A 21,985-nucleotide genomic window follows, 5' to 3' on the forward strand; every position below is an offset into this window, starting at 1 on the left:
TGCCAACTATGTGTAAAATCTTTAGACTTACATAATGTTATTTTGGTTATAATCTTAATCGGGCCATTTTATTTAGATCGACCTGACTCGGGCTTTTTAACAACACTAACTGATTGATTCAATATTAATCAGATTAATAATCTGGACTGTAAAAAATTCAGCAACAAGTATGTGATAAATAAAATAAAAATGAACCTTGGTGGTTTATCTGAAATAAAAGTTCGGCTTAAATTATTTATAAAATTTAAAAACTTATAATATATAATAAAATATTTTTTTTTTAAGAAAAAAATTTAAAGTAACGAGCAGCGTTTAGCCTTCAAGTTACTAAAAAAAACCCACTTTACTAGTTATCATTTAAAACAGGAAACGAATGGCGTTAATTCCAAAAAAATTAAAAACTTTTAATCATTTTTTTTTTGATTATATAATTTTTAATGACAGATTGTACATAATTTTTGGGAATAAAGGTGGGATTGGGGGGGGGGGTGTGTAGGGGTAAAGTTTTTTGTTAGAATGATATTTATGAAAACGAACAAATTCGCTAAGGTGCCCGTTGGTTATGCCAATGCATATAGTAATAGTTCTAAATTTTATTTCACGTATAAACATTGAAAATAATTTAATAACATTAATAAGAATCGTATATATTAAAATTATAAAGATATTAAAATATATATTGTGAAAAATAAATGCATTGCCGCCAGTACTTTGCATAAAAATAGCAAAAATAAAATTTAAAAAAACAAAACAAATATAATTATAATAATATGTTTTTTTCTTCCTCTTGATAAGAAAATATTTGCTTATGATGTCCACCTCTCTGCAAATACACATCTCATATGCTGTGTATTGGATTGGAATTGTAAAGAAAATTTATAAAGGCTTTGAGTTGCGATATTATTTATTCCATATTTTATTTATATTTAAAGATTCATTAATAATATTTTAGTAGGAAAGGAAAGAGTATAATTGTAAATTTTTACAGGTGTTAAAAATGCAGTTAAGAAATGATATAATATTTCCAAAATTAACCGTTTTGCCCTTCTTGTAAAATAAAATCAAATCATTTTCATCATTTCTGTTTCATACCTCAAATTTTACCTATCTATAAATGATTAAAATGTTATTCGTATAAATGGCAACAAAAACCTTGAATATTTTATATTAATAACCTAGGCATATAATAATCTAACTCACGAATTTGGTGTTATTTAAAAGCAAAAAAAAATATGTCAAAAATTGGGTATTTATTTCAAGCAAAAACGCAACCCCCCACTACCCTTCTTAAAAAATGTATTGTAGAAACTATACATATATACATATTCTTTCCAATTCCAAAAATGAGCCTCGATGTCAAAGGGTTAAAAAGTTATAGCATACTATTTTTTATTTTATTTGCTGTCCAACCCCGGTCTCTCCTAAACAAATTTTTGAATAAATATTTTAACTTCATCATAGTCATCATTATCAGGTAAAATTTCTTCTTCAACAACAAAATTTTTGTTGGGTTTTTTTTATATAAAGAGATTAACTTCTTTTTGAATTCATTACTGCAAATATGTGAATAGAATGATTATATATAAAAAAAATATTTTTCTACTCAGAACTAATCTGCTTTAACAGTTGTATTATTATCTATATTTTCCGTAAGGTACTAATCCGAAGATTGTACAGTTACTTGTTTTATTTCCTTGTTCCTATGGTAATTTTTTAAATATGGGCATCCATTTGTCACAAGACATATATTTTTTGCTCTAAATAATTTGGCAGAATGTTTTCTCGGCAAAAATTTCTGTCCTTGAAGAAAGGTAAAATACAATAATTAGATTATATACTAATTTTTCTATTTTATTTTTAACCTGACTATTCAGATCTCAATTAAAAAAAATTATGGATTTATATCTAGTATAATTTGGTTTATAAAACATGGATATAAATTGGATACGATCGATTTAGTTGATAACCTATGGATGTTTGCTGGATCGAATTTGAGAATACAAGGATTATTGGTTGGGAGGTATAATAAAGAATAAGCTGGATGTTATGGGATTAGTAAATAAAAGGTTGTGTTGTTAATGTCTACATAAAAATGGGATTTGCTTCCCTATATCTTTATATCTTTCAAAGTTTAAGAAGTAAAAAACTATTTATCAGAGTAATTCTCAAATATCTGCGTCCTATCTCTTAGATTATTTTCCTTTATGAAAACGCTGATGGTTGCAAAGGATTGCAATAAGAAATTAAATTTTCTAAAGAATATGGGGCTAGTATTGGTGTGAAATAGACTCCCAATTATTATATAGCATCCACAAGTTTCCATCTGAATAAATGGCCATATATCTGCAAGCTAATACGTTCGTTTATAAAGAAATTTTAGAACGCAAAGATTGATCAGGATCAGATACATATTGGACCTTTATTATAATTTCAAAGAATGTCACAAATTTGCCAGATTTCAATTGGTACGTTAAATTAATGTTGAATTCTTTATTCAGGCAAATCGTAATGTGTTGACGGTAGATCTGTCATAGGGTTTAATACTATATCTCCGTTTAGATGTCTTATTTTTTCTTCTAGAATCAGGGTCAGGGATAAATAAATGTTTACTCTTAGCATTACGTAAATTATGGTCTTTTTTCAAATTTAATATAACCCATTTTAATACCCTTAGATACAAGAAATTACACAAGAATCTTTATTAGATTTATTTAAAACTGGGCATCGCCAAAGCCGGGCCTTCGTCCGGAGAAAGTGCAACCTGGGAGCACAAATGGTGAGGAATCAGAGAAGCAAATAATTTTTCGAAATAAGATTTAAAAAATAAAAAGGGTTAATAAAAAATTAAAGAAATATAACCTTAAATAAAGTAATAAATAAATTTGCGAAGGAATTATATCAACCTAAAATACTAAAGGAATATAAATAAAACTTAATTTTCTGATGAATTTAAATATAAATGATTTTGTAAAATAAAAATGTCCTAACTAATCATGCACTATGTCACTATAACATGAAGTGAGGATATGACGTAGTGAAGACATCGGAAAATTATAATATATTTAACAAATTTAAAATATCAGTTATGAATTTTGCTTTCAGGAGGTATGAATATAGATTGAAGTCCCCTTATTTAATATCTTTTCAACATTTCTTAAATTCTATAAATATAATACACATAAAAGGGATGTTAATGCCAATATCCAGATATCTTTTTATTGTAACTTAGTTATATAACAAAGATTTTTTTAACCTTTACTTTCAAGGTAATGATAACAGTAATTATTATATTTTTAGGAAACGATAACTAAACACGTGCATATTTTTTATATAAAGTTAAGGATCAGCCATATCCGGGAGGAAAACGGTGTCATTCATTATATGGTCATACGAGTCAAAATTCTGACATTTTGTAAATAATGTACCAATTGTTCTGGTTACATGTATTTCTTGAATTGGATATATCATATGCTCGTAATTCAGATGAAATGCCACTAATTAGAAATTGTATTAATTTTTATCAATTCTTCTTATTAATTATTTTATTTAAGAAAACGCAAAGTTAAATAAATACAAGGTTAAAGCTGATAATAGTGCTAATATGTTAGGAAAACATCAGCATGAATTTCTTGATCAGGATTTCAGAATTTTTACTCAAATATTTCGGATTGTCAATTTTAGATATCGCCAAAGAAAGATAAATCTAGGGTTAGGCAGTATTGCGAATAAGGTAATAAATATTAATTATCTGTTCGGCATGTGACATATAGAGGCGTCGCTAGCCTTTACGATCTCAGGGGGCTAAACTGAAATTTTTTTACGGGGGGCTTAGCCTCCCATACCAATCAATTTGCGGGCCTTCGGCCGGGTTTTATATTAATATATTATACTTTTTTAAAATTTACTAACTCTAAATAATTATTCTGAGTGTCATTTATTATGTTTTGCAGGCAAAATAAACTAGGATATAAATTAAAATAATACATGACATTTCTAAAAATAATATTTTTTTAAAATCTATTAATTACAGTATAAAATTTCGAATGTTGATATAAAAAAAATTTTGCGTCTAAATAATTATAAATGATAAAAAAAATTAATTAATTCATATATATGCCTCAATTGATAATGGTTTTTGAAAACTACATAATATATTATAATTATTAGCAACTTACATTGACAAAAGGACATGAAACTAATATAACTCCCTATTACCATTTTAGACAATGTTTTATAGAATGGTCTAATAAGAAAAAATTTATAGACCTTACCAAATCTACAATTCTTAAAGAAGAGAGTATATACGACCATTCGAAATCATAAAACTATATGGTGGTTAGAGCTTCCTTTTAGATGACATGATGGAAGCTAGATAAGTAATCGAGAAGATTATTGAGAGATATTAAATATCTAAAAGATTATCTTCCATTTTAAATGGTATATAAACGATTACACAGTTGACCATTATTGTTTATCTAAAATATGCAATCATATGCTCTCTGCCGTTGTAGTAATAATCTTAAATTACATAGCAACACAAATATTAGATGCTGGTTAATTTGCAGTAATTGCCATGACACTCATAACGATTTATATTAACTTTATAGTTCATAAGATATACCTTATATCTTTGAATGTAAACTAATATCAGAATTTATTATGTTGGATAAATTGATAAAATAAAAACACTAAAAATCTTTGGAAGAAATAATTATGCAAATATATTGAGCCTGGAGTTATTTACACGTAGATGCCATATTAGAAATGAAACATTTTCTAACTATAAAATAAAGACCAGAATGATATGATGAAACAATTAAGATTATATATATTATCGCATTACCTTGGTATATTATATCTTAAAATAATAATAGTTTATAATAATATCAAAAATATATTTGTATTAAAGATTTAACTTAAATCTATTTTTCGAATAAGAAAAATATAGCTTTCCTAAAAACACGTAAAAAAGAGAAGAAAATATATCTAATTTATTACATCTATTGTGAGATGAATGATAATAAGTTTAACTCTAATTAAATTTTTAAATAAATAATTTAAATAAATAGATGGCGTTAATTATTTGTAAGCAAATTGTTACTTAATCAAAAGCATTTATTTGTAAAACTTTAAAAATATTAATTGTAATATATTATATAATTGTCAGATATGTCTGTAAAAGTGGCATTTTATGTAATATTTTATAAAAAATTATATATAAAAGAGGATTATATTATATGTCTACTTACTTTTTATATATAAATCTCTTATACTTATTTGGATTTGGACCTTGAAAATATTCCTAAGGAAGAGACCTGATAATTAAATTTAAAAATCAATAATATAGTTGATTAGTGATTTTAAACTCTGCTAAAATATTAATTTAATAATTTTCAATTAATATATGATTATTTATTTAATTGGGGTTATATAATAATATATATAAAAAAAGTCAATTAAGCTTCAACTGTTAATGCTAAATTAATATTTAGTGAGTGATACTGTTTTATTTTTAACATAGAATTTGATTGCAAGCTGACATAGTATAATTTATATATAATAATCTAATCTAATCTAATCTAATAATTAAAATAGTATTCATTTAATAAAAATGAAGATAGTTATATTAATTTTTTAATAAAATTAAATCTATATATTACTCAATAGAATTATAAAAGAAATTATTCAGAGGGCAATTAAAAACATTTATTTTTAGCTCAAGGGGATATTAAGGAGCCATTAAAAAAATATTTTTGCTTCAGAGGGCTATTCAACTTTTCAGGGGGCTCGAGCCCCTGCGCGCCCCCCTAGCGACGCCACTGGTGACGTATATTGGTAATATATGAAGGTGATAATTAGAAAAAAAGGAACAACTTTTGGTCAATATATGAATTCATTCATAAATAAAGCATGTTTATCAAATTTTACAAAACTACCAAATTTATGGGCAAACCAACATATCGTTACTTAGCAAGTGATGCCAATGGTAATTATATTATATATAATTTTTTTCAAAATGATTGCATAGAATGTAACTTTTCTGAATTTTTACAAAAACGGAGATCTGAAGCTCAAAATAGTATTTTACTAATTTTACCCAATATCTCATCCTCAAAACTAGCATTTTTAAAATGTTTGCAATTTGGTACAATTAAAAAAGCATATCCTTATCAAATTATGCAAGGGAAGGTTTGTTATTCTTTTATAAAATATTAATACTTATCATATGATATTATTTATATTATATTGTTGACACTGAAAGACCTTCTTACATTTTAAAATTTCTACACAAAACTATTTAAATGTTACTTAATATAATTTTACATTATTTTGTAATAATGGTTCTCCTTTATTCGGATACTATTTAGTTCATAATAGGGAATTTTTAAATAAACATTATTGCCAAAATATACATCTTCAAAAAAGTTTTAATTACAAAGTTTTCCATAACAACATATGTTATTAAATAGATCAATATAATACATACATCATTTTGTATTTTTATTAAGAACTGTATGTTAATAGAGTTTGCAAACTATAAATCAGTGATTCGACTTATAAAGAGTGCCAGGCATTTTGACCCAAATTTAGTGATCCCTGTAAAATCAAGAGTATGTTGGTTTGCAGATAAACAAAATTTTAAACAATTCCCCCAAAATTGGTTTGATTCAAATTATGGGCAATTAAATAATGACAATGAGGCAACTTATATTGAAAATTCTTTACATCTCAATCTTGATATGGACAAATTAAAGACCAGAATTCTTGGAACAACATCAGTAATTAATTAAGCTTAATTATATAAATTTAATTCTTAAAGTAAATGAGCCAATATTATAAAATGCTTAAGGTCAATTTGAATCTAGTCTACCTCTCGAAAATAAATTATCAAGAAGATGCTATATCTTCCAAAAGTTATATGATGTATTATGATTTTTCTACTAATAAAAATAAAGTTTTCAGGCCAAATGCAAATCCTAAACAACGACACAAAAATATCGGATTTAGGTTGCAGGCTAAGGTTTTTAACCTGTTCACTGCTTCAAGAAGCCCTAAGCGGAATGTTTGGTATGTATGATGAACTTAGTGTAAATTCACAATCAAATTCAAACAATAGAACAAATACATATAACTCAGGAGATAACCAGCTTTTAACATCACAAACTTTATTTACTCCCTTTGGCTCATCTGTCAATAGTTTTGGGAAATACAATTCTGACCTTGATATGCTCCTTACTTTCCCTTCTTTCAATCCTCACAATAAGCAAGGAGGTAATTCTTAATATTAAAAATTATATTTATTTACCAAAATAAAAATTATTTAAAAACATTTATTGTATCTTGTACAGTTATAGATAACTAAGTTTTATTTAATTAATATTATATCTTTTTATTTTTATAGATTCACAATCACAATACACATAATATATATATAAATGTTATAATTTTATAAATAAAAAGGTAATTTTATTTTTGATGCTAAACGCTGCCTTACTTCTGACCGTCAGCAATCGGCTCGTACTTTAAGATTAATATCAGATCTTTTACAATCATTCCTGCCTGGGACAAAAGAAATACAAAGAATTTTGAGGGCAAGAGTTCCTATAGTGAAATTCACTCATGATAAGCTTGGACTTTCTTGTGATCTCTCCTTTGGATCAAAGTAAAAATAAAATAATTGTCATAAAATATTCTTTGAAGTTGGATTTCATTTTTTTTAAAATATGGTTCATTGGAATTTATTTATTAACACTTATAATATATTTATAAAAATTATCAAATTCACCAAGTGAGAAATATCCCCCCTCCCATTTTAATTACGCTAATGTATCAAGGCATTGATTCCTGTACCTAACTTTTAACTCAACAAAGTATATCACTTTCTACTCGTATATTTAGGTAATGGCTAAAAATCGGATATTTTGACTCTACAGATGCATACCAAAGAAAATTTACTAAGCATTTAGGCCCGAGTTAATTTTTTTAAACTTTCTTTAAAGTCGAATTGGTTGAGGTGCTTTTTAGCTAAAAACTTGGTTTAACCTTTTTAAGTCTGCTAAAAATAACGCCATTATTTAAATATCCTTAATAGTGATCTTTTATCAATAAAAGTGAGAAAATATCATCTATATACATGGCTATATATTAATCATATTATAAAAAAATATTAATAAATTATTTTATGCTGTTGTAATAAAATTTAGTGGTGGCCTCGAGATGTCAGATATTTTATATACGCTGGGTAGAGCCGACCCTAGGATAGAAATACTATTCTCTAGCATTCGATTTTGGGCCAAAAATTATGGGGTAACCAACCCTTTCCCTGGCAAATGGCTCACTAATTTCATGCTACTACTTATGACAATTCACTACTTACAACACCAAGGTAAATATAAATCAGATGAATATCTGGTAAAACTATTTATTTTATTTAAATTCTGCAACTTCATATTAGCATTCTAGTGTTTCCCCTGTGCTTTATAAGGGAAGATTAAAAGTCTAACACCTAAATTCATAAATGCTATCCAAATCTAATAAAATGCGATAACCTTAAATTGTAAAAAAAGTATTTGAATCGTAAGAAATCGGTTCGAGTTTATTAAAAAATATCGGTAGGACAGGTCTCGATTTGTAAAAAAATAATATAGGTTCGGTTTGGGCCTTTAAAATCCCTTTCTAAATATTTTCTCTTATAAAATTATGAGATTTATATATATATAGAGAGAAGAAGCACATTGTTTTCAAATGTTATGTTTAAAAATTTAAAACTTATCAAGCAACCAAACGTTTATTTATCTTTGTTTTTTTTGTAACACACAGAATTATAGCTAAATGTATATAGATTAATTTATTAATTATAATATAATATGGCTTAATTAAATTAATTTCCCAACAAATACTAGCCTAGGGCTGTGTCAATTAGTGATCTGCATCGGGCATAATTTTTCAAGCCCGGCCCGTAATTTTTTTTATAAAATTTTGCCCAGCCCGGCCCGAATTTAATAAAATATTGAAATTAATATAATTACTCAAAATAAACGATATGTTATATGGCGTCTACTTTCTATAAATAAAATCACATATTTTTATTTTACATAAAAAATTTAACATAAAATTGATAAAAATTCGGGCCGGGGCTACTTTTGCAGATCTCTAGTGTCAATCCATTAATTTTTCACCAATCTGATATTAGATTAATTTTTTTATTTACCATCTGGGCCATTCCACGTCAAATCGATCACGATTCGGCCGACTCCTTTTAAAATTGTTAAAAATTTTTGGAATTATTTAGATAGGTAAGAGTGAGAAAGCCGTTTATTTTAGCTAGCTAGCACACCTGGTTCTCGAGATATAGGGGCTCAAAGGTACAAAAAAGAGCCACTTTGGAATCTGTAAAATTTTTAAAATGCTTATATCTCAAAAACTATTTATAGTAAAAAAAATATAATACATTTTGTAGGTAAAGAAATTCTCTAATGGGCTAACAAAGAATAATAAATATTGGCGCCATTATAGGCTTTTATCATCCGGTTTACCTAAATTGCTTTACCTGTATTTTTAAGCAAAATAGTGTGTTTGTTTTCGAATTTTTTTATTGCTTTTTATTTAGACACCTTTGCTAAATATATATACAATATCAAAACCTTAGCGACGCTATGGACTCCAAAAATTGACAAAAATAATAGATGGCCCTTTATGATATTACGGATTATGGTTAAGATTTTGCTGCTAACTTATCAATAACTAGATATTTTCACATTTTATATTAAAAAAATTTGATTTTCTATTAAATATACTAATTAACTGAGGAGCAGAGTGGGCATATGCCCATTAGACACTTAATGTAACAAATTTCCAATAATAAATATCTTTTAATTTTTAAGGTGTCTACAATTTCATCGAATTTTTCATCATTTGATGAAGATAATGGTATAATTTTAGTCGTTAAAACTTTTTTTTACTCTAGATATTTTTTTCATCGAATATTTCTTTTCACATAAGCGTTTTCTTTTAATTAGAGATTCCCCATTTGATTGTTAGGATACATTAATGTTATATAGCCTCTTGATTAATATGAAGGGGAGAATCAATATCTACATTGTCATCTGAAGTATAAGGAATGTTTCCTAATTTTTGTCGCCATGATGAGCACACTAACATATCCAAATTGAGTGGTAAATTTTTATGGGTTATCCAGGGTAGAATCTTTCTTAGATTCTCACGATAATAAGTATGTCTCTGTAGATTAAATGGGTGCAACATTTTAATATTTGGTACGTCCATCTGTGATATAGAATAAAATTTTAATTGATCTACACCTAGAATACATGTTTTTGCACTCTCCAAATCCAGATTGTTATTGGTAGACAGACGATAAAATTAATCTGAACGGACAGGTTAAAATTATTTCGCAGAAAGAGAGATCGTTTTATACAATTTATTTTGTAAAATATAATCGAATATATGCCTAATAAAATATTCGTTTTTACTGCAGCTGTTATATACTATCGAGCTAATAAAACATTCGCTAGCTATAGTAGCAAAGTAGAGATCTAAAAAATGTAAAACATTTTAAGGATAGTGGGAGGGGGGGGGGAGGGCAGAACTGGGAAATTTTATCACAATTCTTATAAACGTATCAATATTTTCATTTTCCTTAAGAATAATATTTTTCAATTATTAGCGCCATCTACTTTTTTCTTAAATTTTTGATAAAAATGTATATTATGGAAAAGTCGATAGCGTCGCCAAGGTTTTGACATCGTATATATATATTTTTAAAAGGTGTCTAAATAAAAAGCAAAAAAATAAATTAGAAAACAAACTCACTATTTTGTTTAAAAATAGAGGTAAAACAATTTAGGTAAACCGGATGTTAAAAGCCTATAATGGCGCCAATATTTATTATTCTTTGTTAGCCCATTAGAGAATTTACCTACAAAATGATATATTATAATATTTTTTACTATAAATACTTTTTGAGATATAAGCATTTTAAACATTTTACAGATTCTAAAGTGGCTCTTTTTTGTACCTTTGAGCCCCTATATCTCGAGAACCAGGTGTGCTAGAGAGCTAAAATAAACCGCTTTCTCATTCTTTTACCAATCTAAATAATTTCATAAAATTTTAACAATTTTAAAAGGGGTAGGCCGAAAAAGTGCCTTTTTTGATCGATTTGACATGGAATGATGGCCCATCTATCTTTAAACCAATATGAGAAAAATATTACTTTAAATGCAAAAAAAATACAAATCGTAAACTATACCTACAAAAAAACGAATCGAATATTTGCATTATTCGTTTTCGACTTGAATAGTTTTGTTATTCGTTTTCGTTAAATACGAATCGGATCGAATAAAATAGAATAACGAATAATTCGTTTTAAATATAACTGTAAAAACTGTGAGTGACAAGAAACATTTTAAAATTTTCTTTTTTTCATGCCCAAAACGATATTTGATGCATTATCATGAAAATTTTATTTATTTTTTTTCATTCCCCAAAAGTTTATCGTTTCACTTAAAATATGGGCAATATTTATGAATGACAGAGAGTAGTATTGCTTAAAATGTAGATTTAGCCGATCATTTTTATCAAAATGGCTAAATTTAATTTTTTTCAAATAAATATTACCTAAGCCGAGATTTCGCCATATTCAAATTAATAAACTATACCATAGGACAAAAATAATGGCTGGTTAAAAAAAAATCAAATATGATTAAGGAAAGAGCTGATTAAAAAATAACATTTCCTAAAAAAAAATTGGATTAATATTAAATTAATATATTTTTTTTTATTTACAAATGAATAAAAATAAGAAGATTTTCTAAAATTGAACGATGTAAAAAACGAACGCGTTCGTCAAAATAAAAAAGGAAATGCGTTCACGTTCAAAGTTCCTAAAAATAAAAAGAACGTCGTTCATTAATTATATAATATAATAATTATAATATCAATGAAAATATTAGTTCGTTTTTTTTCTTCTTCAAAATATCGATAAAACAAGTTAAGCGACTATATAAAAAAGACAAACTAAAAATAAGTCTTTAATCTCAAAAAGAAATGGTTTATCCCCTCATTCATAGCTAGCGCGAATAAAATACTTTCGGTCACAAATTTACGCGGACTTTGAATGAAGGGTTACCCTGAATTCAAAGTTAGCATAATAAAAAAACGCTAAGTCTAATCCGATATTTAATATTGGCATAGCCATACTTATTTCAAATATTATAACTAAAAAAAATTCGCAATTTAACTATTTTCTTCTAAATAATTCCATATTTTTTTTAAAAAAAAATATTACAACTAATTTGAAGTTCGCTTTACATTAGCTTCTAGAAAATATTTAAAAAATATTCACCCCATCCGATTTAAAAAAAAGAGAGGCACAGCTTCAGGAATTCGGGGGGTCACTATTGGGCGGGGTTTCCCCCCCATAAATTTTTGAAGTCTTGAGGTCTACTTAGTGTAGGCCTTTGGCACTGTTACACTTTAAATAAATTTGGCATGTCACTTTTTTTTTAAAATATAAAATTGATATTTTATTATTTTTAAAAAAATATAAACTTTTATTTATTTTTCTTTAAAATTATTATTTATAGTAATATTTATATAGGGCCAGGCCGTATTTTAAATTTTTTTAAAATGTACCCAGGCTGGGCATAAAATTTTTTTAAAAAAAATACCCAGACCTGGCCATATATTTTAAATCGCCATTAGCTATAAAAATTAAATGTTATATATTATAAAAAATATCCGGGCCAGGCCTGAAAATATAAAATCGGGGCTGGGCCTTGCAAATGCTACCTCGCAGATCTCTGATATATATTATTGTATATATTTTTTAGGAAAATAAGAGTGGGGAAGGAACGTAGGGAAATATTATCAGTAAAATGATATTTACAAAAACAGCAAATTTTCGCTATGCCTATAGTAAAGTCCCAAAAAATGTTATTGAGCAGTATAATTATAATATTTTTAAGGTTATCTCCCACAATTTTTTAGTTAACATGCGAAGATCTCTTTCCCTCAAAACTATATAATTGAAAATCTCTCTTAATTTTAAAATTTCTCCCACATAATTTTAACCTTTTTATATTTATAAAAAATAATTTTGAGAAACATTTTAATGTCGTTTGATTTTTGTATAATAAAATTAATATTAATTTTATAAATAAATGTTATTATAAAATTTTGTTGCGTTTATCATATCCAAGTATTTACTTTTATATAAGAAATAAAGTAACTCCACAAATAAGTAGAAATTAAAACTAGGAATAAAATATTACCTATTTGCAAAAATATAAATCAAAACGATACTGATTTTTAAGATGAAGTTTTAAAAAATAGGAATAAAAAGGGTAGGCCAAAGTGGCATTTTCATTAACCCAGCCAAATGCCGGTAATTTGGCTAAAGGCCAGCAATAATATTTCCCCCAATTTTCATTGATTTCTCCTGCAATTTGTTGATTTTCACCTTAACAATACTGTTCAAGACATCCCCTATATAATTTTTTAAATTATTTACCACAAGATTTTAAGTGTTTTTTTATAATATTGGATTTTTGGTAGCATATCATTATTTATTTTAATTAAATTACTTTATATGTATATATGAAATTTTGTACCATTGTTATTTTATTCTAGCTCTTGCTATTCAAACAGCTTCAAATTCCAAACTGACAAAAACAAACACTTATGAACATTCATACTTGCTAATTAACTTTTTTGCCTATTATTCCTCATTCGATTTTAATAGCCATGGGATGGCCATATCACCTAAAGATCATGCCCAACATCTTGAAACAAATAATCATCCACAATCTACATCACCATTAAATTATCTGCTTTTTGGTAAACCAGACTTCTCACCATTTTACATAAAAAATCCAGTAGATACTTCCTTAAATGTCGCTAAAAATGTAACCAGTGATCAAGTGCAACACTTTAAAGCAGTTTGTAGAGCCACTTTATCAAAGTTAGGAATTTGTTTTGAAGGTTTCCCTTTTAAAAATGATGATATCATTGAACATATAAATAATATTGACAAATTAGGAACCAAAAGTCAAGGCCTATTAGAATTGGTTTTTGAGGATGTAAATCAGGGAGATATAAAAAGATTTTTTGATGCTGAAACATATGTCAATATTGATAATGATCATAGAAGTCATGCAAACAAAGAAAATATTTGTGAATTTGATAATAATAATCTAGAAAATAATGAAGAAATTGATGGATTCCATATTGCAGAAAGGTATAAAAGTCCTATTAGTCAAAATTTAGTCAATAATAAAAATTTGGAAAATGAATTTGATATAAATTCAAAAAATTATATGCCTAAAAACATTAAAATATCGAGTATATTGGAATAGGAGCACAATTTATGACATAAATATCAAATAAATAATCAAGTCAATAGTTGAAATTGAAATATATATTTTTAAAAAAAATATTATTTAAATATGTAAAATATGATCACACAAAATTTTGAATAAAGTTGAGATTATTTTTCTATAATTATATATTTATCATAATAATCCAAAATAGGGTTGACATATAAATATTCTGTTATAAATTACCTATGTCATGATTATCTATGACTATATAGCATTTTTTAAAATAAATATTGATATTTTAATTTTTTTTAATAAATCATAGAATAGATTTAAGATCTTTTTTGAATTATTTCATATAATTTATTATTCCATTCTTCTTCAGTTATTTGGAAGGACCATTGAGGAAAATTTGAAGAAGGAATATTAATATTTAGCATAGCATTTTTAACTTGAATCTCATTTTCTAAATTAAATTCAAAATCTAGATTATTACCAATGTCATCTTCAATATAATCATTTACCTTTTAAGATAATCAAAAATCTATATAAATCTAAATATTAAATATACATATGGAATTTCTATATGGCTTGGTAAAGGTTGCTCTTCTTCCTCAGATTCCTGATTTAAGAGTTCATATCCATCTGTATTTGGGATTATATCCTCATTAATAACTTCATTATTAATAACTAAAATTATAAATTATTTAATCAAAAGTCAGGCTGTTACCAAAATCGTTAATATCTGTTATAGATTGACAAGGAACTTTAGGTATAGGCGTCATATTTTGTAAAAGAGTCATAAAAAAATCAAATCTTATAAGGATATCTGAAAAATTATAGGATGTGCAGCTGATGCTTCTGCATAACTTCTGACCTGAGAAATAAATTAAATAAACAACACAAATCTTATAGCTAATCATTTTTTTAAAAAATATTTTTTGGTGGGATTAACGATGTGATGTTTATGGCTATGAAATACGGCTTAAACCTACTATTGCAGTGATTTTATAAAATCATGACGAGCCAATTAGAATAATCGAAAGTAAAATAAAATTTTATTTTTTGTTTTATGCAATTAAACAACAATATAATTATCTTAAAATATTTATATTATGCAAATTATTTATGAATAAAAATATACCTATTAATTTTGTGTAATTATTTATTTTGAACTAAATTTTAAAACCAAATTTATAAAATAGAGAAAAATAAATTATATTAAAATGAAATAAAATAAAATGCAATCAATAAAATATATTTAAAAGAAAAAGGAATAAAAAATATATTGATAAAATAAACGTGAGTAAGTGTATAGCACCGTAGATTAAATTAATATATATTTGAATTATAATCCCAGGGGGAGTCAAAAAATATTTTTTCATAGCTACTAAATAATCTCTTTTTTTTAGTGGCATAAAATTTTTTTTTGAGGAGACTTTAAATTTTTCAGGTGGCGCTTACTAGTAAAAACCTTCCTGTGGATCCCATAAAATTAAATGTAATTTTTGGTCGAGTGCTTTAAAGAAATCCATACTCTGGATCCGAAAATACTAATTATTCTGTAAAGAATTGGGATTAACGTCATATTAAAGTTATAAGCCTTCCTAGCTCGTCTAAATAAGTTAAACTTAGTCAACGAATTTTATATTATATTATTAAGTTAAGTGAACAATTTATATAATTAAAATTAGCAATTAATTTTCCGAACTATGGGATTCATATTTTCGTTATTTTATAATTGAGTTTGTTAAAGCACATGGACCCAAAAAAAGGAATTATGGTATTATGTGCTCTAACTATAAAATTATTACCTTCAATAAAAATATATTTTTGGAATAAATATAAAGGCCAAATTCTTGTAAAGCATCTGCACAACGGCTGATTGTTGGAACATATGTTTTTAAGATCCTATGTACCATGTGCATCTAACTAAAAATGTTTTATCATACAATAATTTTCGCAAATTTTGGAGTCTAGGACATACAATGTTATCAGGCAGAAAATTTAGTCGCAGAGATAGCCGGATTCTCTCTCCTGATCACATAGTCTGGCTTGATCTTGAGGTTCTTCTATAATTTATATTTCCTAATATTAATGAATTAGATGACTGGTTTAAATCCAAATAAAGATAAAATTCTAGAAATCGCGTGTATTATTACAGATTCCAATCTTTATGTAGTTGAAGAGGTTTGTATTATATTTTTCTTTATATATCTCTAGATCAGGGACCAAATTTAGTAATTCACCAAGAAGATGAAGTATTGGAAAATATGGATGATTGGTGCAAAGCAGTTCATGAAGAAGTAATTAATTGCTTGACATTTTTTATTAGAATATTGAGTAAAATCTAATTTTTAAATTATATCCATATAGATATTAAATCCAATTTTTATTTAAAATTTTATAGTCTGGCTTGTTAAAGGCTGTAAAAGAAAGTGAAATAACTGTGGAAAAGGCATGCCATTTATACCTTTCATTTTTGAGATTTAGTAATATACCGCAAGGAGAGTGTCCTTTGGCAGGGAATACTGTTTATATGGATCGTTTATTTCTTAGGAAGTATATGCCAAGTTTAGATCAATATTTCCATTATCGTACAATAGATGTTAGTTCGGTGAAAGAATTAGCCAAGTAATAAATTGAATTTTATAAATGAATATGCAGGCATAGATTTATATTATCTAGGATATATTTTTCAGAGATGCTATGACACATTGCTTTCAATTTGAACTTTTCCTTAATGATACCAAAAAATCATATTTAATCTTCTTAAATTGAACTTTTATATTTTAATAAATCATATACCAATCCCTAAACTAATAAGAAAGAGAGAAGGTGTTGGTTTTTTAAAATTTCTTTCTACTTTTATTTTAAATAAATTAGAAATGACATTTGATTAATTTGATATGAATTATATTTTTGATTTTTTAAAATAAATAGTATGTTTGACCAAAAGTTACAAATAGCATTACATTACATAACAGTTTGGCACATTACTTGAAATAAATGGTAATCCAAAAAATAAGTAATGGTTTTACCAGTAATTACAATTATAACATGTAACAATTACCAAGGCTCTTCATTACATTTGTAAATAATTTAAAAATAAATGAAAATTAAAAAAGATGATAAAGAATTTTATGATTTCTTTCTCAATTCTAAAATAAAAAAGCAGTATACACAATATATATTACAAACAGGCTAATTTTATTTTATAATTTAATATACTAATTAATAACCAATATTATCATTATGAGCATTTGATGAAGAAACTGATTTTTCAAATAAAATATAATTTACATCTCTTTGGTCTATTACTTAATTTACAAACAAAAATTGGTGCTAAATGTTGGGTAATTTTATATTGTGATTGTATTGAATAAATATTATTTTATTATTATAATGTTGATTTCTAATTATTGATTGTGAAAATGTAGGAATACATCAATTTTAACTTATATGAAATATATTTATAAAAATAATTTTTACCAATGCTCTATTGGGGTTTAGGCTTAGAAACAGTTATAAGATATATTACCTCTAAAGTAACTGCAATTGTCACTAAGAAGTTTTATAAAAAATTTTTACCAGAGGATGATGAGGATTCCCAGCATAATTTATAAAATGGATGGTATCATATCGCAAAAGATGTTTTATACAAAAAACAACATTGCATTACACAAACAAATAAAACGGTGTCATTGCATTTTTAAATGAGAATTCTACCAGAGCGTTATATAACATAACGCTAGCAATAATGTAACGCTATTTATACAGGTAGCGTTACCATATAACGCTCTTCTAATTCTATCATTTTGAAAATATAACAAAAATCTCTGTACTATTTATTAGAGTAAGGCCTCATTTATAGTAAACGCGTCATGTTCAAGCGTTGCGTTATTTAACCTAGCTTTTTATAAAATAAATTTAATAGATAGGTATACATTTATAATTATAAGTCCTTATGATGATAACGCTTTGATAAAATTTGAAAAACATATGTTGCGATGCGTTCATTTAAAAATAATAGCGAATTCATATACTACAAATATATAAAATAATTATCTCAATTTTACCTTTATCTTTTTTTAAAACTGAATTAGCTGTAATAAAGCTGCGTAAATAACGCTACGCTTAAAAATAACGCTTATACTACAAATACAACGCAACGTAACCTAACCTTCAGTTTCGTTACTTTTAAAATTCAATATTTATTAAAAAATCTAGTCATCAAAGAAACGTTTATCCATTTTAAGCAATTTATCACTATTTTTTTTTGCAAATTTTAAATGAGCTCTATTTTGAGAAATAATTATGTTATCAAAAATGGATTAATATAAAATATTAATAAATTCATTTCTGTATATAGTTTATCCTAGGTGCTATAAACATTCTAAAAAAAAACGAACGCGTTCACTCTCAAAAAAAAAATATATGAATAAATTTTTTTAAAAAGCATCTAATATTTAATTTATCTTATATTTTTTTAACACAATATCGTCGGCCTAGAAGTGTAATGCTACACTTGCGCAAATGTTTAAAATGAAAAAATCAACATTAAAGTTTAAAATCAAATATAGGTAAAGCTTATTGATCAATTTTGACAGAGCTATAACTTTGGGCAAATATTAATATTTTTTTTAATCTAATTTTTTATTTTTATATATATTGGGAATAAATAAGTTATTATCGACTTCCAACTCGAAAATTTTGAAAATGTCGAGCACTCCAATTCTAGGCCGACGGAAATGATAACTAAGAGAAAAATACAAACGAAATTTTTACATGACCATCTTTATGCCAAGTTTAAAGTTTTAAAAATTAAAATTCTATAACGACTACAGGGCTTCCAAGTTTTCGCAGTTTTATTTACTTTGTTTATTAATTGATTACCCAATGTTTCCCTTCAATAATTTGCGCGGCAAATTGATATTTACATAAATTAACGCAAATAATATGGCCTAATAAAGTAAAATTGGCGTTATATTTTAATATTAAGGTTTTTTTTAAAAAAAACATTTAAAGATACAATAATCGATTTATGGATAAATATTATGTAAATTGAATTTAAAAAAAAAAATCTCAAAGTAACGGTAACATAACAATTGATTTTAAGTAACGTGCTGGACATACTTTATTATTATCGTGCACCAAGTTAATATCTGTTTTTATATCGATAAAGCTAATAAAAATGTGAAGTAACATGATACTTCATTATTTTGACGTTGGCGGTGCTAATATAGGCCGATACCATGTTAAGTTCCGTTTTTGTATGGATAGAGCTAATGAAAAAAAATGATGTCAGTGCATCTCCGATATCCTTGTTTATAAAAAAAATATAATTTATATAATATTTAAAGGAGATGGTACCCTGGCGTTTTTGGCAAAATGCCGAAGAAAATGCTTCATCACAGGTAATATATTTTTTATTTTACTGTATTTTCAACATTAAACTAATATAAATATTTAAAACATTTATATAGAGCATTAGCTGACATCAAAGAAAGCATCGAAGAATTAAAATTTTACCGACAAAATATTTTTAAATAAGTCATCAACAATCGCTAAATTATATATATTTATGTATGTGTCCGACAAGATATTTCTACATAGTGACTTTTTCTAATATGTTATTTTTAGAATCTTATAATTTATATTTGTCAGGGACATATTTTTTTTTAAAAAACAAATATTCTATATTATTGTCAACTAGTGAATTATTTAGTATTAATATTATACCTCTCCAAATTTTGCAATTATATTTTAATTGTTTATATTTGTATAAATTAATTATAAAAATTTCTGAATAAATTTCTTAGTCATACATTACTTGTAAATTTTAAGAGGATTTTTACTATAACCTCTTACTGATATTATCCTTAAAAATTTAGATATTTAAAATTGCTAAAAGATTTATAAGCAACTACTAAAAAACAATAGCTCCTTTTTTCTATTATTTTGCGCCTTAACAATTAAGCCAAAACCTAATTTTTTAGGGCATCAAAAACGGTTCGATAAAAATAGTTAATTTGAAGAATATTTTTCAGCATAATCCTGCATTCACATAGCGCGAATTCGCGACGGAGGATAGAAAAATGCAGCATATTGTATAATTCGCCTCGAATTAACGCTAATTATGAATGAGGGGTAACGAATTTTTTTATTTTCATAAAGTTATAATATAGTGCTTAATTAATTATAAACTATTATTAAAAATTTTATATTACAGTTTGTATTGCAACCATCAAATAATCAAATATTTTTGGGTACACCTTACTGCAAGCTTAAAAATATCAAATATTTTTAATAATATAATGTAAAAAAATATATATAATTTGTATATTTTATTAAAATTTGCTAATATTTAAAAACAGGGAACTGCATTACTCAAGACATACAGTTACATGTGCCTGATTACAAATTCGTCATTTTTTTTTGATATGTTAACTAAGAATTGCATAGTTTACTTCGATTGTAGAATATTTATTAAATAGCAGTATGGATAAATTTATTTTCATCACAAATAAAATTGAAATTATTTTATTTTTTCCGCATCTTTAAAAAAAATTATAGTTGGCTACGTTTTTTTAAGTTATATTTAAGAGGAATTAAAACAAAAGAATTTTGTGATCTTCTCTGGTTCCGATTGTCCATTTCTCTTTATAGCATTAATCTTAATTTAAATTATTACACCTAATAGTCACCTTGAAATGATTACCAAATAAGAAAGACAGCCGAGGGCGCACAACCTGCACAAAATACTTTTCGAGCCAGGAAACTTGTGCAAAATAATTTATCGGTTCTTAATTGTAACTTGAAATAATGCAATTTTATGATTTTTCTTCTGCTAAAATAAAAAATCATTACTGGCCAACCATCCAATGAAAAATATTTTTCCTTACACTGGGCTATAACACTTTTTATAAATTCTTGACCGGCCGATTCGGAGTCATGCTGATCTAGTAATTAATGGGTAAAATTGATTTGTCATAAATCAACAACTATACAAATACCCCCTCCCTTTCCTCCGAATATTGACCTAATCTATACTGTGTCCAAGTAAAAATTTAAATGTTAGGTAGTGTTGTTAAACGGCTCAATTTGAGCCGATAATAAAAAACGGCTAACTCAATATTTTATCCAGAAAAATATTATGCAAGCTTAAAGATTTTGCTCATAGATAGCACAAAGGTTTAGACATCTGCGAAATCTGGAGCCTTAGGCAATATTTTTTTAGCTAAAATATTGAGTTAGCCGTTTTTAAAAATCGGCTCAAAATGAGCCGTTTAACAACACTAATCATGAATATTACCAATATATCTATGTTCTTTGACAAAATGAAAATATACTTGCATTTTGTCTTTCGTCAGTTTACTGTTCCATTCCAAGCCCTAAAAAAATTGTTCAAATTATTAGAATTTTATAATCATTGCCAGTAGGGAGTTTCTATTGCTATATTTCATCTAGCTTCCAACTCATTTTGAAGGTAGCACATGGGGTGGTGGGGGATCGTTATAAATTATATCTCAAAGAGATCTACAATATTATCCAAAAATAAATCGAATATTTATGAAAATATTAAAACGATATTTTTTTAGAAATTATACACATATTATATTTATAAAATAATGATTTTTAGGATGATA

The 21,985-nt window shown here is 26.0% G+C and overlaps 2 protein-coding genes and 1 long non-coding RNA gene across 3 annotated transcripts; 2 read left to right on the forward strand and 1 right to left on the reverse strand.

Annotated features, from left to right (window-relative positions):
* Positions 1 to 5,898: 5,898 nt before the first annotated feature.
* LOC135930115 (poly(A) RNA polymerase, mitochondrial-like) lies at positions 5,899 to 14,375 on the forward strand. Its single transcript, XM_065466901.1, has 7 exons — positions 5,899 to 5,986; positions 6,029 to 6,189; positions 6,510 to 6,779; positions 6,957 to 7,272; positions 7,462 to 7,663; positions 8,205 to 8,386; positions 13,651 to 14,375. The coding sequence occupies exons 1-7, from the start codon at positions 5,911 to 5,913 to the stop codon at positions 14,373 to 14,375; spliced, it is 1,932 nt and encodes a 643-aa protein (XP_065322973.1). The 5' UTR covers positions 5,899 to 5,910.
* A 196-nt stretch (positions 14,376 to 14,571) lies between these two features.
* LOC135929986 (uncharacterized) lies at positions 14,572 to 15,219 on the reverse strand. Its single transcript, XR_010572692.1, has 3 exons — positions 15,067 to 15,219; positions 14,908 to 15,026; positions 14,572 to 14,860 (listed from the first exon to the last, which is right to left on the reverse strand). It is a non-coding gene; the product is annotated as an uncharacterized LOC135929986 (long non-coding RNA).
* A 1,027-nt stretch (positions 15,220 to 16,246) lies between these two features.
* Positions 16,247 to 20,072, forward strand: LOC135929735 (probable oligoribonuclease). Its single transcript, XM_065466437.1, has 6 exons — positions 16,247 to 16,402; positions 16,443 to 16,526; positions 16,565 to 16,642; positions 16,747 to 16,970; positions 19,700 to 19,753; positions 19,823 to 20,072. The coding sequence occupies exons 1-6, from the start codon at positions 16,250 to 16,252 to the stop codon at positions 19,887 to 19,889; spliced, it is 660 nt and encodes a 219-aa protein (XP_065322509.1). The 5' UTR covers positions 16,247 to 16,249; the 3' UTR covers positions 19,890 to 20,072.
* Positions 20,073 to 21,985: the final 1,913 nt, after the last annotated feature.

The sequence above is a fragment of the Gordionus sp. m RMFG-2023 genome, chromosome 5 (genome assembly GCF_954871325.1).
Source record: "Gordionus sp. m RMFG-2023 chromosome 5, tfGorSpeb1-WG-v2, whole genome shotgun sequence".
NCBI classification, from domain to species: Eukaryota; Metazoa; Nematomorpha; class Gordioida; order Chordodea; family Parachordodidae; genus Gordionus; species Gordionus sp. m RMFG-2023.

Bases quoted from the DNA above. Each gene is read 5' to 3' on its own strand.
- LOC135930115 (XM_065466901.1), top strand. From the start codon at position 5,911: ATGTTTATCAAATTTTACAAAACTACCAAATTTATGGGCAAACCAACA. The intron at 7,273-7,461 runs GTAATTCTTAAT...ATAAATAAAAAG, and splicing joins TCCTCACAATAAGCAAGGAG to GTAATTTTATTTTTGATGCT. The intron at 8,387-13,650 runs GTAAATATAAAT...ATTTTATTCTAG, and splicing joins TCACTACTTACAACACCAAG to CTCTTGCTATTCAAACAGCT.
- LOC135929735 (XM_065466437.1), top strand. From the start codon at position 16,250: ATGTACCATGTGCATCTAACTAAAAATGTTTTATCATACAATAATTTT. The intron at 16,403-16,442 runs GTTCTTCTATAA...TTAATGAATTAG, and splicing joins TAGTCTGGCTTGATCTTGAG to ATGACTGGTTTAAATCCAAA. The intron at 16,643-16,746 runs GTAATTAATTGC...AAAATTTTATAG, and splicing joins GCAAAGCAGTTCATGAAGAA to TCTGGCTTGTTAAAGGCTGT.